Consider the following 16,566-nt stretch of genomic DNA (forward strand, 5'->3'; position numbering starts at 1 on the left):
GAAGCACTGTAGAAGCTTTAACCAATTTTCTCACCTTTGTGGGTGAATTTCCAACAATAAAATCATTTAATATATATGCATGCCCTTTCCCACCCACTCTTACCCTGATACCCTGTGTTTCAGGTGTATCTTGTAAGATTTACCTATCCTTTTTCTGTAGTGAGAAACTATAGGCTATAGGTTAACTATAGGCTCTCCCTCAACCCCTCTTTGAAAACAAACAAATGAGACAATAACTTCTCGTCCACTTCTCCCGGAGACCTTACCCTGAACCCAGGCCCATTGTGGTTCCTTGATAGTGGATAAAATGCTCCAAGTTGCATCCACCTTCTGCAGAGCTCCTCTGTGACATTTTCTTTATAACCACAGATGTTGGCACCTACCTGGAAAATCAGCACACAGACCAAAATGTTAGTCACTGAGAGAGGTAAAAGCATTGACTTTGTACTTCTATGATAAAGGAAAAAGGAAATATCACATTGGCATTAGAGATCCCATAGTCCCAGGGCAAGACCACAGGCAAATGAGAGAAACAAAGTGTGTATTACAGGATAGACTGAGCAGACTGGCTGGTGACATTGATCATGGTCCCTATATAGAGGACTCTTCCTCAACATTCAGTTCCCAGTTTCATACTTCCCTATTCACTGATGCTCTCCTGGTTTTTCTGTGATACTAATGCAGTTCACTCATGGTATCTCTTTCCCATCTCCAGAGATTCCATGGGTGACAACACAATGATCAATTTTAACGTCCTATCTTCAGAAGACAGCTTACACCACCCATAGAAATTTATTTTTTCCAATACATATCTCAAGAGACATGTGCTCCTTAGTTTTTCGAAGACCCTCAAAGACTGATAATGGAAGGAGTGTCCAAGGACAAAGGGTTGAAGTTCCTTGGCTAGGAATGAGGCTCACCATGGGGATGCCAAACAGGTTGAACTCAAGGACACCAGGGATGGACCATCGGAGATCATCCCATGTAGCCGCATTGTCCCCCAGCCAATGAGCAGCAAATTTACCAGATCCCGCGAAAGTAGAACGGGATAAGATGAAGCTCCTCTTATTGGAGAAGATAGTCTCCATGGCCCTGAAAAAGAATGCATTCAGTTGAGTGTGAGGTGAGTTGTGGGCATTTAGAACCCACCTTGCCTCGTGGGAAGCAACAGGCTTTCCAACCAAACTGAAATAAAACCCCAGGATATCAAAAACTAGGCGTGTAAGCAGACCAGCCTTTTAAAGGGCTCCTTTCCCACTTCTTTTTTTGTACTGGCGATTGAACTCAGAGCACTCGACCACTGAGCTGCACCCCCAACCCTATTTCTTATTTAGAGACAGGATCTCACTGAGTTGCTTAGCACCTTGCTCTTGCCGAGGTGAACTTTGAACTCATGATCCTCCTGCCTTAGGCTCCCAAGCCACTGGGATTACAGGTGTGTACCACTGGACCCAGCTCCTTTCCCACTTCTGAGAAAGATTTTACATCTCATATAAGACTGTGAAAACCTCTGTCTTGTAACCCCAAAAGAATTTCTCCAGGCTCCTGTCCTCCTGACTATGCTTTCTCCATCTTGTTGGATCGGGCTTTGATCCAAACCCTTTGATTGACAATATATTGTAACTGTGTGTTGGGTTGTTGGACCCATCCTGTGTCTCCAGACAGTTTTTCTAACATCCCTGGATTCCATGCCTTGCTGCCCACGCACAATCTTGTGTAGCACAATGACAGTTCAGGTTGGAACTCTGTCTTCACTTCCTCTTGGCATAGACTTGCAGACACTTCACCCTTTTTACCCCTGGCTGGAGGTTTATTGCACTCTGCAATTATTGATCATGGAAGAAACACATTCAACCCACTCAGATTGAAACTGAAACAGAGATGGACGTGGCTCAGGTTATGGTTAGAGGCAGGCCATTATGGTAACCCAGATTAGATAGCAGTCAGGTTCTTCCCGGCCAAGAAAAAGCCTCTTCGGGATCCTTAAGTTTCTCTTTCCCCTCCTCCAGGTATGGCCTTTTACAATCAGGTCATATCTCTGGGAAGATCTGATGTTTTAGCCTAGAGGAATGTGATTTTCACTCCCTGGTAGCCCAGTAACCACTGTCCCCAAACTATCCTCCCAGTTAAGTTTGCATGAAATCTACATCAGACCTATGACTTCTCATGATGTACAGATCCCATTGAATAAAAATCTTGCCTCTTTTTAAATGTAACTCTGCCTCATGTCCAAAGGCCAAGTCCTATATGTATCTGCACTGTTCTCAGGGAATATAGGTGATCCTGCCCAACCCAGGGAAATTAGAAAAGTCCCCTCTACTTTATCAGTCACAGTTACATTTTAACTATTAGTCATAATTATTCAATTTATTAATCCACACATTCAAGATTTTATAGCACCTTTATCACATGAAGACACAGGCAATAAAGCAATTTGAAGCTTTCCTGACTCTTTCTGACCATTTAGTCACTTGCCTTCCCACCTCCCGTGTTCTTAAACAGAAGCATCTAAGAGTTGGAATATATCAGAACAGGGAGGGACTATTGGGAATATCGATTCAAATCTTTCATTTTAGAGATGAGAAAATTGAGTCTTACTCACTAGTTTATGTTCCAAGGGAGGTGGTATGAGAAAGAGAAAAGTAAGAAAGAGAACATAACAAAATCAGAAATAGGTATCCTTCTTTTTGGAACTTTGCTTTCACTGAGAATCAAATTTGTGCATTTACTGGTCAAGGACTCTCTCACCTGGACAATCCAGGGTACTGCAAAATTCTGAAGACAGCATGGTGTTAGGAAACGGCAGACCCAGTCTCACCTCTAATTCATCAGGTTGCCTGTGTGCGCACCCTGCTCTTCCTTTTCTCATATCTGTTCCACCAACATATCCTCAAAGCTCACACTATTCACTAAACTAAAGATACAGAAGTTGGTTGCCCTCGAGGAATTTATCCAGCAGGAAAAAAGAAATGACATCTAAAAATTATGATATAATATTGTTGCATATTAACCATATTGCAATATGTGACAATGTAGTACAAAAGAGGAGAAACAGCATTTTCATAGAAATGTTGTACATCTGAGGTGAGATATTATAGATACGTATGTGTTCACAAAACGGACAGGACAAGGAAGGCCGTCTTGTGCTGTGCAAGCACCACATGGAAAAATGAATAGCATTCAGAGTTGGGAAAAACAAGCAGCAATATATTCCATAGCATAAAGTATGAGTGCAAAGAATGCAAAAAAAAAAAATTAGACTAGGATGGACCGTACAGGTTGTACTAGGGATTGGATTTTATCAAACAAATGTCAGCAATTTTATATTGATAAAGAAACGAGAAAACTCAGCCTCTCAGAAAGATGACTCTGACAGCAGTGTAGAATAATACTTTCAAAACTTCAACACATATTCGATACACCCAGAGTTCTTGTAAAAATGAAGATTTGGGGGACTGGGGATGTGGCTCAAGCAGTAGCGCGCCCGCCTGGCATGCGTGCGGCCAGGGTTCGATCCTCAGCACCACATACCAACAAAGATGTTGTGCCCGCAGAAAACTAAAAAATAAAAGATTAAAATTCTCTCTCTCTCTCTCTCTCTCTCTCTCTCTCTCTCTCTCTCTCTCTAAAAAAAAAAAAAAGAAAGAAAGAAAAGAAAAAAGAAAAAAAATGAAGATTTTGATTCCCAAGTTCTAGATCGAGGTCTGAGATGTGGCTCTTTCAGTACATCCCGGTTGATGCTGACATTGCTGGTCCTTGGATCACACTCTAGAGAGGGCAGAGAATAATTTACTAGAGATAAGGATTAAGTCACGGAGAGTGGTCATAGGTCAAGTGGAATTATCTACACGGCAGAGGATGATGACCTCAGTTAAGAAGTGGCTGTGGGATAAAACGGGACATGGTTATGGTAGTGTTTCAAAAGTAGAATAGAAAGATCAAGAGCTGACTTGATTTCTTATGAGGGCATTAGAAAAAGGATGATGCCAAGTTTCTCACTTGAGAGTCTGGAGATAAGGATGGTGTTGCTACCAATCAAGATAGGGAATTCAAGAGTTTCAAAAATGATTAGCCAGAGTGTGGAAGAAAGCCAGGTGAAGGGTGTGAGAAGTACTATAAGACATACGAGTAGAGAAGGTCAGAAGGTAGTTTTGGATATTTGTGTCTGAAAATCAAGGAGGAAACTCATAAAGAACTATAGATTATAAAGTAAAGCAAAAACCATTGAAAGGTATAAATTCCCTGTGCTAGCAGAGAATGGAAAGAGAAGTCTGAGGATTGATCTCTAAGACTCATTCTTGAAAGAGTAGACAGAAAATATCCAGATAAATGCAGACACGGATGTGAGAAGGAATAGCAGGAAAGAGAGAGATGCCAGCTAGAGTTGTGTCTCAAGAACTAACACAACAGGTTCAAAGGAGAAGTTGTGACTTCAAGTGTCACAGACACAAAAAAGTTGAGTGAGTAAATAAAGGCTGAGACATGCCCCATGAGCACATCAAAGTCCCCTCCCCTTTCTCCCCACAATAGCGTTGTAGAAATACCAGACCAGGAGACAACAAGAGGAAGACTGAGACTTTAGCTCTTCCCTGAGCCACTGGAAGATCTCCAACAGCCCTTTCAGCATTTTGGTTTCCCCATCTCTGCTGAAAATCTAAAATTAAAGTTTTTTTTAAGTTGAACCCCAAATTTCTTGCTGTCTGGGTATAATGATTATATTTCATCATCTTCAAAGGAGAAATTGGGTGGAGTAAAAGTGGCTATTTATCAGTTTGCAAAGTTATCCTTAATAAAATTCATGTGGCAAAGTGGGTGAGGGATGGAATGCTTTACAGAACACACCTGTCTCCCTAACAGACTTTCATAATGGGTGGTGCTGATGGTGCTGATGTCGTGGTGCTGATGGTAGTGGTTGTGGTGGTGTAGACATTATGTGTGTGTGTCTGTTCAGATAAGTTCAGATAAGGCTGAACTTCACATAAACAATATTTTAGTATGCTCTGTAAAATCTTGTTACCCTGTATTTTTATTAGCTAAAATCAATCCCCGATCCATAAGGCAATCCAGATTAATCCGATACAGAAACCAAAGGTTTGTAGGAGAGAACTTCTTAAATACCCAGCTAGACCAGTTTCTATATGCTTATATTCAGAACAATATTTGAACAATATACTTATGGAACACAAGAGAAATCCTCCACCTCCCACTTCCCCAAATCTGGAATGAGGGAAAAAAATCTAGTACTTACGAATGGGTGGCTCTTGCCATGGAGTGGCCATACAAGCTGTGGACGTCATAGTGAAGGCCCCAGTAAAACTCTGTGTCCATGCAGAGAGTTCTTGCAAACAGTAAGTGGTCTAGAATGCCTGGGGGGAAACACCCATTAGTAAGGCAAGTCTCCATCAATCGACTTTAACAAAATAGTCACCGACGTTGTTTTTCTTCCTGATTGCTGTAACTTCCCCACCAATTTCCACCTGACAAAGTCCTGTGCAGATCTTAAATTCTATCCTAAATACCACTTTCTAATGGGAGCCTACACTGGCCATCCAGAGGTCATTAAAAATAATTTGCGTTCCCTTGAGCTCATAAAGGATGGTGTTGAGTGGAGGTAGCTGGAAACCCTGCTCAGAGCAATATGCAGCTGATCTGAGATGAAACATACAGCACACACTGTTTATCTGCAGAGACTTAGTCAAGGAGAGTTGAGTGTAAATATACTGGTATGAGTGCCCCAGTCACATTTTAAAAACAAAAACCTAGATATGGCACTTGGGTGGTTTCATGACTAAAAGCCAAATCCTGGCTCTGAGAATCTCCATTGTTACTGTATTTTCCCTTTCCCAAGCCTAAAATGGTCAGCCTTTACTGTGTCATGGCCTGCAATCTCTATCTTCCCTTTCTTCTCCTTATGGACCCATACCTAGGACTATGTTTATCTTCCTTCATGAAGTCTTCATCACATATAGGGCCTTAGTATAAGGTACAACTTCAGAAAGTGATGGAACAAGGAATGACTGAGGTTAAGATTTTCCCACCAACCTGACACAAGATTTTGAGTCAGATATTAAATTGGGTTATAAAATATTTTAAAAATTTATATTTCTTGCCCAGCTTGGATTGTAAAATGAGATAAACAACCACTATAGTAATAAAAAAAAAGGAGACTAGAATTTTTCCAGGCTGAAACCTTGTTGCATCTGTATCTTTATCATGCCAATATGTGCTGCATAACCATGAAAAGGAACATGACGGATCATATTGTGAGTAGACAAAATGCCAAGGGGTAGGGAGTAGGGTGCTTGCCAGGACAAACAGAAGGTGATACTTTGAGGTTTTAAGTAAGGGAAAAACAATATCTATGGCCAAGAAGATTAAGAGGTTGGGGGAAAAAATTAAGAAGCTGATCCAGAGTGGGAAAAAAAGGAGTGTGTGTGTGGGGTGGGGGTGGGGGTGGGCAATACAGACCAAGCAGAAAAGAGTAAAGAATAATTTAGGGAAGCAAAGAATAGATTTCACAGTAGGTTAAATGGTTTGACATCAAGACTCTCCTCACCTCAAAATTCTTTACTCCTTCAGTGATCAAAGGGAACCAAGAAGGAGATCAGCCTATCAGCCTTGAGCTCACTTTTGTTAGTAGCTCAGGGGGTCCACCACTGTGACCAAACCTGATGAGAACAACTCAGAGGAGGAAAGACTTTCCCTGGCCCATGGTGTCATAGGTTACATCCATGGTCAGATGGTCCCACTCCTTTGGGCCTGAGGTGAGGCATAATATCACGGAAGTAGAGTATGGTGAGGGAAAGCTTGTCAGCTCATGGCAGCCAGGAAGTGGAGAGGGCAAGGGGGCTGGGGAAAAGATAAGCCCCTCCAGGCATGTCCTCAGGGACCTACTTCTTCCAACTAGGTCCCACTTCCCACTAGTTCACGAAGTTATGGCTGGATGGATTGGTCCATTTGGTGGATTAAATGGGTTAATACACTGATGCCAGAGCCCACATGACCCAATTATGAAGCTCCACCTCTGAAACCTGTTGCACTGAGGACTCTGCACTCAACCTGTGATCTTTGGGGTCATTTTAGATCCAAACCATAACAGCAGGCATGTACGTAGGGCAGTCAAAGAAAGATCAATTGGCAGAGGCTGTCCAGATGTCCACCCAGCCAATGTTTTCTTCCAGGAATGTGAGGAGATTGTACTTGAAGATTATACCTCCCCTTGAAGTTAAGCTGAGGCTGAGAGCAGATTCTAGAAAAGGAATTTGGGTAAATAGGGTAGACCCCATTTCCAGGCCCACCTATAATATTCCCTCCACCCTTTCTCCTCTTTGCCCTTGAACCTGGAAACAAAAGCCTCTGAGATAAGAAAAACAGACAATGGAGGAAACTAGATCTCTGAATCACCACTTGGATCCTCACTAGAGTACGATGTCAGTGAAGAACAAAATTTATTGATTAATGCATGGAGATAATGGGATTTCTTTGTTTTCACAGCATTCTGTATACTGCTCACCCCCACCTAAAACCCAGGTATGTGCACGCACACACACATTCTTTCGAAAGAATATCATGACCGAAGAGTGTGTTGAAGGAAATGAGTCCTATAAATAGAACCTTTAGGGAACCACTGATGTCTTAAGCTATTGCTAATGGTGTGGGGAGGGTGGAAAAAGGAAGGGAGAAAGAGATAAAGAGAGGAAGGGAGGAGGTAAGGAAAAAAAGAAAGGGGGGATGTTAACAAAATTACAGCTTTACTTCAGTGTAAGACAGTTTGTGCTTGGAGAGTTCTAAACCTCTCACAAAGCCTGAAATAGTACCAGCTAACGGATGAAAGAATCTGGAACTCTGGGGTGGAAGGATGGCTAGGGGAGGGACCAGGCTCAGACAACGCTTTTCACCACCTATTACCCTTGGCTTGTGGCAGTGAAAAGGTAACTGGAGACAAAGCAATGCCACCAAGACACAAGTGGAAGAGTGGTTGGGAAGTCTGGGGATCCACTGGACCAGAGGGAATTTCTATGACCACACAGAGTGTTAATGAGGCTATTTTAAACACATCTCATGTCTGCAGCTTTAGCAAACAGACACACACTCACCAGGAGTGAAAGGTGGGAAGTTTAAGCTGTTTGATTCACACGTATGACCAGAATCTTGGAGAAAGCTAGTTACTTCATCCATTTCCTTCAAAGACACAAAACACACAAAATGGGCAATGTTATTGATTTATAATTAGCTATGAGGAGATGCAGAATGAGAAACCAGGATATCTGGGGTTCTCTATGATCTGGTTCTTGGATTTTGAATAATCTCCCCCAACTTTTCTTGGCCTCTGTTTTATCTTTCGTAAAATTAAGTCATTGGATTAGGTCCTCTCTCAGGACAGTCCAGTTCTAATGACATTGGCTGGATTTAGCTTTGTATTAGTTTATTTCAAACTATTGATTAAGAAATGTCATTTCAAAGGCTGTCCCTAGCCTTATAAATTGTGAAGATTTCACTATTGATGTTATGTTTTACTATGCTTAAAGAATAAAAATAGGCTAACACTTCTGTGCTATAATTTTCCCTGTTTTTTTTTTATTCCACTGTGCAAGGAATAATGAGAGAATATAATTGAGCTCAAATATATTTCTTTAAAATGAATTAAAAATAAGCAATGTCTAATATCACTATCATAACAGATGTTTTCAAGTTTCAAATAAATGTCCCCACTGTCCTTTAATAAAAAACACAGGACCTCATTATATTTTTTTTCTAGCGATTAAATTTTTATGGGCCAGTGCTACAATTCTTAGAAATCACAACCTTTAATAAAACAGTCTTTTTTAAGCTGAAAAGACAGTAAATGGAGGAAAACAACAAAGCCATGAGAAAACACTGTTTTTACCCCAATGAAGTAACCAGATAGTGGCTAATTCAGAATAAGAACAGAGTTCTGAAGAGTCTGATTCAATACGTATGTGGTCATCATCAAGTAAAAGAATCATGAACCCCAGTATGTCAAGCAAACTATTTTATTATAGATCAGGATAGAAATTCATATGAAAATTTGGTATGTCACTTTCCAAAGGAAATTTGGGTCTAAAACAATAACTTACAATCCACACTCCATCAAAGTTTAGACTTTTGTTGTGAAATTCAGTGACCTGTTGTGTCCACCACTGGGTACACACTGGATTGCTGAAGTCAGGAAAGACAGTTGGACCAGGGTATCCCTAGAGATCAAAGAGGGAGAATGGTCAATTTATGTGCTGTTCAGTGATTCATTGCTTATTGGCTACTATGTATTTTACTAGAAAACCCACATTGCCTTACTTTTAGAATTAAAATTTGTTATTTCTCCCAATGCCCATTAAACCGAAAAATGCATACAAGTTGCCAGAGGAAGAAAAAAGGAAAGGAAAAATGACCAATAAAATGAAAATCCATCATATGACTTTAAAAAAAAAACAAAGTAAAATTTCATTATGTCAGGCCAACTGGGAGATAAACCAATAAAAGTACTGTAGGATATTTTTAAAGAGGATAATTGAATATATTTAATGTATTATTAATTAAAGGTTATATTAAACCCTTTGTATAATTTGGTTATAAATAATATTCTAATTTTGCATAGAAACAATATTTTATAAACAGTTGAGTAAAGTTTATGCCTCTTATTCCTGCCAAATATTCCTAATCCTATCTCTGTTTTAGCTACATCTATTTGACAGCAGCTTTAAGTGTCTTCCATGGAAGGCACAAAAATATAACCATAGCCAAATTACTGAACATTCTGATTTAATAGGTTCCAAACGTTTTTGCAACATTCTTGCTGATTTTTCCACTACATTTATTTGTTGGCAATTAGGAACAATTTAAACTCACGCAGCATAATGAATATATGTATAAAAGTGTAAAGAATTCTTCAAACACAAGGTAGGCAATGGAAATCCCCGCTTTCAGTGGATTGAGCTCTTGGACTTTTGTTGCAGGGGATGGAAAACAAGTAATAATTTCAGATAATTTTGGACTCCAGGAAGCAAGTGGTTTGGCAGAGCAACAACCAACAGAAGCCTTGAGTGGAGATCAGCCAAGTGAGCTCCATTCTAAACAAGAGCATGGGTAGCCACCTCTACCCACTTCTACCTCCACTGCCTCAGCCAACTCATGTAATTTACCAGTCAATGAAAAGAATCTAGTGAGCAGAGTGAAGAAGGGGCCATCAATAACTCTTGAGAAGACAGTTTTGCAAAGTCAACTACTCAGAAAAAGCAGGAACTGCCTTCACATGAACTTTCCAGAGTTCTAACTCTCAGATAATCCAATCACCTGGGGTTGACAACCACATAACTGGATAAAAGTCACATCATGATTTGACTTCAAGTACATTCTCTCAGAAAGTCAGCTGTCTTTAAAATAGGCTCCTGAGGAGTCATTCTATTTCAATTCCTGCAACTACTACCTTAGAATAAAGCCTGGGCTTTATCTAGAAGCTTGGTATAAATTAATATACTACCTGAGATAGGTTCCACATTAACCTGTAAGCACAATGATCTATTGTTGTAGTTGAATTTATTATTTTGGGAAAGAGGTAGAAATTGGAGGCAGGAAGACTTCAAGTAACTGAATTGTTTTTTCTAATGATACATTGCTTCTTAATTATCAGTGATATTCATGCATCAGCTAGCATTTTATGTCTTTCAGAATTTTAATCATTTTATTAGTACATGTATTAGTTTAAAAATAGTGATGAAGGAAACCTTTAAAGCCATTAAAAAATAAGCAATAGTGTAGCTGGACTTTTACCCATTACCAAAAATACCAGTTCCCCAAAACTAACTATAATTTACTCTTTCATTAGAATTTACCTCCCCAACAGCAAAGTCATTGTTCTCCAAGATCCATACTCTCTTTAGTCTTCCATCTTTATATGTATTGTAGTTAGGATCTTTCAGGATACCAGGATTCTAATAAAGAAATAAGATACAAATATTATTTTTTATAAATTTCCTTTGCATTTTGAAAGAAAATACAAGGCAATAGGGTAAGTGTTTGACATACCATAATAATTATATATTTTTGGCCATTGTCATGTAACCTCTTGGCAAAACCTGAGAGATCAGGGTAAGCCGTTTCATCAATAGTGAAATCCTTCTTTCCATCCATGTAGTCTATATCAGAGTACTGGACATCCTGAAAGGTAACACTGGCCAATTAGAACTTAGGAAATGTCACCAAGCTGGTGGGAAGGAAATCAGCTCTAGTTTCCAATCATGGGAACCAAAGCTGAGGGAGACACAGAAGGGCTTTGGCAGCCAGGCAAAGATAGGGAGTGCAGAGGCCAGAACAAAGGAGCATGAGAGGGTCATCTGATGACATCAGCTTCCTAACTTGACAAAAGTACTCATGGACCCAAGTTGGGGGACCCATTCAGACACTTCTGCACTCATGCTCTTAAGCAGAGGATCCAATGGAAAAACTAAAACAGATGTGTAGACAGAGGGGGCACTAGTCAATAATAGTGAGGAGAGCATGGACAGGAAAGGAGATAGGGAAGGAGGAAATTCCAGAGACCATAAAAGAACAGTCCAAAATTCCCCCACCTGATTCCTGTCACTTTTGCAATAAACCTACTTCTTTCTTACTACCTCTGTGTTCTGTTCTTCAGTTCCCTGCTGAACAGAGACAATGAACCCAGTACCCCTAGATGTAACAAAGCCATATTTCTTAATAATCCTGGATCTTCCAGGGTTTGGCTAACTCCTAGAAGTGAATATGTCCTTCCAGAAAGAGGCAGCTGATTTTAGGTTCCAGCTTTATTTTCTCATCCTGATAAAGGCATGCCATAAGGCATTGGAAGGAGTTGAAAGTAGGAACTGCATTTTGTTCAGCTCTGTAACCCATGAGCTTGAATACTTGACATGTCACAGGTGCTCTTGAAATGTTTGTTAATGAATATATTAGGAATGTTATAACCGTGATGATGGATGATGCAGCATGCAAATTTCTGACAGTGGGTCTGCCTCTCTATCAACCATTTTTATATCATTTCCTAATAGGCTGAATTTCATGCAAAAAATTAAAGATGGGGTCAAATACATGATAAGAGATGTGCCAACTTACATACGGGATCCCAGCTTCACGAGTTCGGTCTACAACCTCTTTCAACCCATTGATGCCACCATAATCCCTGCGACTTAACTGGAACCCGAGATTCCAGTAGGAAGGCAAGAATGGTCGTCCAACAAGCTGGAAAGAGAAGTAAAGCAGTGTCTAAGCCTCACAATAAACATTTGGTAGTGCCAAGTTCAACAACGGATGCATTAGCTCCATTTCATTTTCTCTAAAGTCCTCAGATCCTAAAATGTCAGAGCAAAGAGTAATCTCCTAAGGCTAATCTGCAAAATTCCACAGCTCATATCTTTTTTCACTTAAGCATCTAAATGTATTCCCAATTATGGCAAATTCAAAAATGATAGGATTTTCTGAAAATCCTATCACTGAGATTAGTAATGCCATGGATAGGAAGCATCTTTCTCTCTTCCGTGGGAAAGAGTAGGTCTTAGGAAGTTGCTGTTATAGAAAAGACTTCTATGTTGAGATCACTGTCTAGCAGAAGCATGCTGAAGTCAACAATACTTCTATTGAATGTGGAACCTGAAAATTATTGACCTGCCTCACACTATTACCTGAAAGTCCCTGCCTTATAACATAGGTGGGCTTTCTCTCATACCTTTGAATTCCTGCACGATTTATTTGCACCTCATTCACAGAATATATTATAAGGTGCTCCTTATTAAAATTATTTCAGGCTGTATGTATCATATTCTCTTATTTAATTATAATTTCAGTGACATCTGGGAACCATATTTTCGTACCTTTACGAGCCATCCTGAGCAAATCACTTTATCTTTCCATGTCTGAGTTTTTCCATATGGAAAGTATCTACAGTTCCTTCCTATCCTATAATGTGAATCAAATATGAATAGCAAGCAAAGTTTCTTTTACATATGACTTTCCACTGAATTTTTATCTGTGGAATGCATGCACTTCACTGACTTGTATCCTTTGGTCTCTGGAGTGATTGATGGCTCAACCTGGATAGATGATGAGTGCCTTGAGTGCAGGATGCTGACTTATTTTTGCATTTTTCAAGCCTAGCATAGTGCCTTTTTAACATGCAGAAAACATCCAATAAGTGTCATCAAAATAAGAAAATAAGCAATAAAAGACCGCAACCCCAGTGTTTACAATCCATCCCATCTACTAATAACCCTTATTTTCCTCTTGATGATCTGAACCAGCATATGAGGCAATAGCAATAAACAACAACTCTGAATGCCAAGTCGTACCTCCAGGTATTCCTGAACCACTTGCTCTGGAGTGTTTCCCAGGAACACGTAGAAGTCAAGAATACCCCCAATGGTGCGGTAAGTGACTGCAGGAGCAGGCTGAAGGGCGACCTCTGAGATAATTAAAGTGAGAGTTATTAGAATTGAGTATATACTTTTCTTGGGGGTATGAATAGCTGAGCCATCCAAAATAATCTCAATAGAAATCACATATGTTCATTTTACTAGAGGATTGTTGAAATTTGTTAATCTATCAAGTTAATAAAATAGCAAGGAAGAATTAAGTTTTGTTTAAGAGAAGGAAAAACAAACTCTATTTTAATTTGGCCATATAAAAATACAAACTTCTGGGTTTTGTGAGTGGCTCTGCTTGAAAAAAATGTTTCGAAAATCTTATTGGGTAAGTTTGACTGTAATTAAAAATGTAAAACTAACCAAAATGCCTATTAATGCACCACTAATCCAGAAGCCAGAGGGGAAGATTATGGGTAAGTTAGGGGCAAGCTATGAGAAACCGCCCTTAAAATGCAACCTGTCACCTGCAGACAGACAGCATGGCACATGTTGAAATCTGCAAGCTTTCTCGGAATGTGTCTATCAATGGTTGTTGTTATCTACAGACTATTAAAAGGAAACATTCCATAAAGAAAATCCCTGAAGCAGTTTTCAATGAGAATGGCTTTTAAGGATGAGCTGGATTTGTAGGCAGATTAATATACTTTCAAGTCTCAGTTTCAATAGAAGTATCATTAAGATCAACATGTCTCTGTCAAACAGTGATCTCAACATATAGTCATTTTTTAAAAAGCAGCATCCCAAGACTTACTCCTACCCATAGAAGAGAGAAAGATGCCTCCTACCCATGGCATTACTGTTCATCAGAAAAACTCCAAAAGAGGAACCACTGGTGTCTTCAAGGCACAAGAAGAATGTATGTGCTCCATACAGGTTAATCATGCCCTGTCAGCAGGAAAGGGAGAGAGAAGTAATAGTATTATATGTTCAAAATGAGTACTCGCCCTACATTAAAACCAGAAGCCATGTGGACATGTGCTTGGTCAATTATTAATGCAGAGTGGTATTGTACGAAAAAGCTGTTGGAATGGCATCATTAACTAACAAATGGAGAAACAAAATATAGTATACCTGTACCATTTGTACCATTCACAGTGGTAGGATGAAACACTGACACATGCTGCAAAATAATACTCCTCAAAAATGCTATGCTTAGTAAAATAGACACAAAGGACCATATTGCACGATTTTGTTGATATGAAATGTCTAGAAAAATTTAAAAAATCAAATCTGTACACAGCAGGTTAGGGATGGCCTGGGACTAGTGTGGATGCCAGGATAGGAACAGGGCTTGACTCTAAAAGGACATGAAGGGTCCTGTAGGGGTCATGGAAATGTTCTAAAACTGGATCATGATGATTGTACAATTCAGTAAATGTGACAAAAATTACTAACTTGTCCTTTGAATAGGCAAACTTTATGGAATACAAATTAAACCTCAATCAAGATTCTTTTATATAAAATCTGCTATGATCTATACCAAATTTTAACAGGATGAAATGGTGTTATGAGCCATTATGCATTTCTTATTAATGCCCAACTGTTTTTTAATATTTCTAAAATAATATGTAATTCTGAGGTAGTAACAATTAAAAAAAATAAAAGAGACTGAGGTACTGAATCTTGACAGAAAGGGTGGTGATGAGAGCTGATATAAAAACAGATAATAATGTATAACTGTGCTATAAAAGGAATAATGTTGAGGTTATAATATGCATAAAGTTTTACAGACATTCTTTGTGTGATAATGTCACAAATCTTAGCCCCTAGTATGAGGCAATAGTACTAATAATGGTAAAAAGAAAAAGAAAGAAAACCAGTATGATTTGCTAAATAGAGAGGATCAATAGGACTATGAAGGCTGATAGCATCAACACATGGAGAGAATACAGATTACATTTTTTTTTTAAATTTTGAAGCAAGTAAAAAGTGATGAGAAGAAAGAAAAGGGGAAAAACAGAAGAAAAAAGAAAAGGAAAAAGAGAGATAGGGAAGGCTGGAAGGAGGGGGGAAAGCCAGAGGAGGGAAGAAAAGGAGAGAGAAATAGGAAGAGAGGGCGGCCACGAGGGAGGGAAGGAGGGGAAACGTGTGTAGGAAAGCACACATTTCATTTAATCTGTAACTAAATAATTTAAGAATTTCATCCGGGCACGGAGGTGCATGTCTGTAATCTCAGTGACTCGGGAAGATAAAGCAGGAGGATCACAAGCTTGAGGCTCAGCAATTCAGCAAGGCCCTAAGCAATTTCACAAACCTGTCTCAAAATAAAAAGTCCTGGGAATGTGGCTCAGTGGCTAAGCACCCCTGGGTTCAATCCCGTGTACAAAAAAAAAAAAAAAAAAAAAAAATTGCAGCTATAAAGTCAAATTTGCCACAATGCTCAGGGTATCCGTGTATGTGACCAAACATTTGAGTCAATGTGTCAAGTGTCAACCACTGATTTTTCCTCTCTGTTCAGTTCAGTAAGAGTACTGCTTCCATTGCATCACATATGGGCAGATGGTCTGCAAGTTAATGAGCTACTTGATGTGTTCATCTCTTGCAAATATAAACTGCAAAACATCAGCCCAATCACCCTATGCCAAACTTTCACCTGCATGCAGCTCTTGCCCAGACCTTAGAACCACCATCAATCAGCACAAGGGAGGCTTCAACACAACCTCCATACACTACTGCTTCTCAGTATTGTCCAAGCTCTGGCACCTTACCAAGATAAATACAAAAATAAAAATGAGTGTTTAGAAAGTCTTTTACAGAGATTTAAGAGTAATTTTATGGCCAGGCCCAGTATCACATGCCTGTAATCGCAGCACCTCAGGAGGCTAAGACAGGAGGATCTTGAATTCAAAGCCAAAGCAAGGCACTAAGCAACTCATTGAAACCTTGTCTCTAAATACAACACAAAATAGGGCTGGGGGTGTGGCTCAGTGGTTGAGTGCCCCTAAGTTAATCCCTGGCCCCCCTGCCCCCTAAAAAGAATAATTTTATGTCTGTTCAATTTAAAATTCAGGCTTATAATTTTTATATCTTTGGGAATTTTTATTCCATTTTCCAAAAATGCTTTAAATTGTGTTTTTACAAATGTGTTTCCCTTGTTGGTTTAATAAAAACAAAAGAAAAAGAATGTAAACCTTCACTCCAGGTAACTTGAGAAACA

The 16,566-nt window shown here is 39.4% G+C and overlaps 1 protein-coding gene across 1 annotated transcript in view; it reads right to left on the minus strand.

Moving 5' to 3' along the window:
• Positions 1–16,566, minus strand: part of Mgam2 (maltase-glucoamylase 2 (putative)) — an 86,424-nt gene that overhangs the window by 58,487 nt on the left and 11,371 nt on the right. The window contains exons 7-16 of the mRNA XM_077795893.1: positions 14,195–14,294; positions 13,335–13,447; positions 12,106–12,231; positions 11,044–11,175; positions 10,851–10,949; positions 9,099–9,215; positions 8,097–8,181; positions 5,249–5,366; positions 921–1,092; positions 267–383 (exon numbers count right to left, since the gene is read on the minus strand). Coding sequence (XP_077652019.1) covers positions 267–383; positions 921–1,092; positions 5,249–5,366; positions 8,097–8,181; positions 9,099–9,215; positions 10,851–10,949; positions 11,044–11,175; positions 12,106–12,231; positions 13,335–13,447; positions 14,195–14,294 — 1,179 coding nt within the window. The remainder of the gene's footprint in view (positions 1–266; positions 384–920; positions 1,093–5,248; positions 5,367–8,096; positions 8,182–9,098; positions 9,216–10,850; positions 10,950–11,043; positions 11,176–12,105; positions 12,232–13,334; positions 13,448–14,194; positions 14,295–16,566) is intronic.

Source organism: Urocitellus parryii, chromosome 3, assembly GCF_045843805.1.
Source record: "Urocitellus parryii isolate mUroPar1 chromosome 3, mUroPar1.hap1, whole genome shotgun sequence".
NCBI lineage: Eukaryota > Metazoa > Chordata > Mammalia > Rodentia > Sciuridae > Urocitellus > Urocitellus parryii.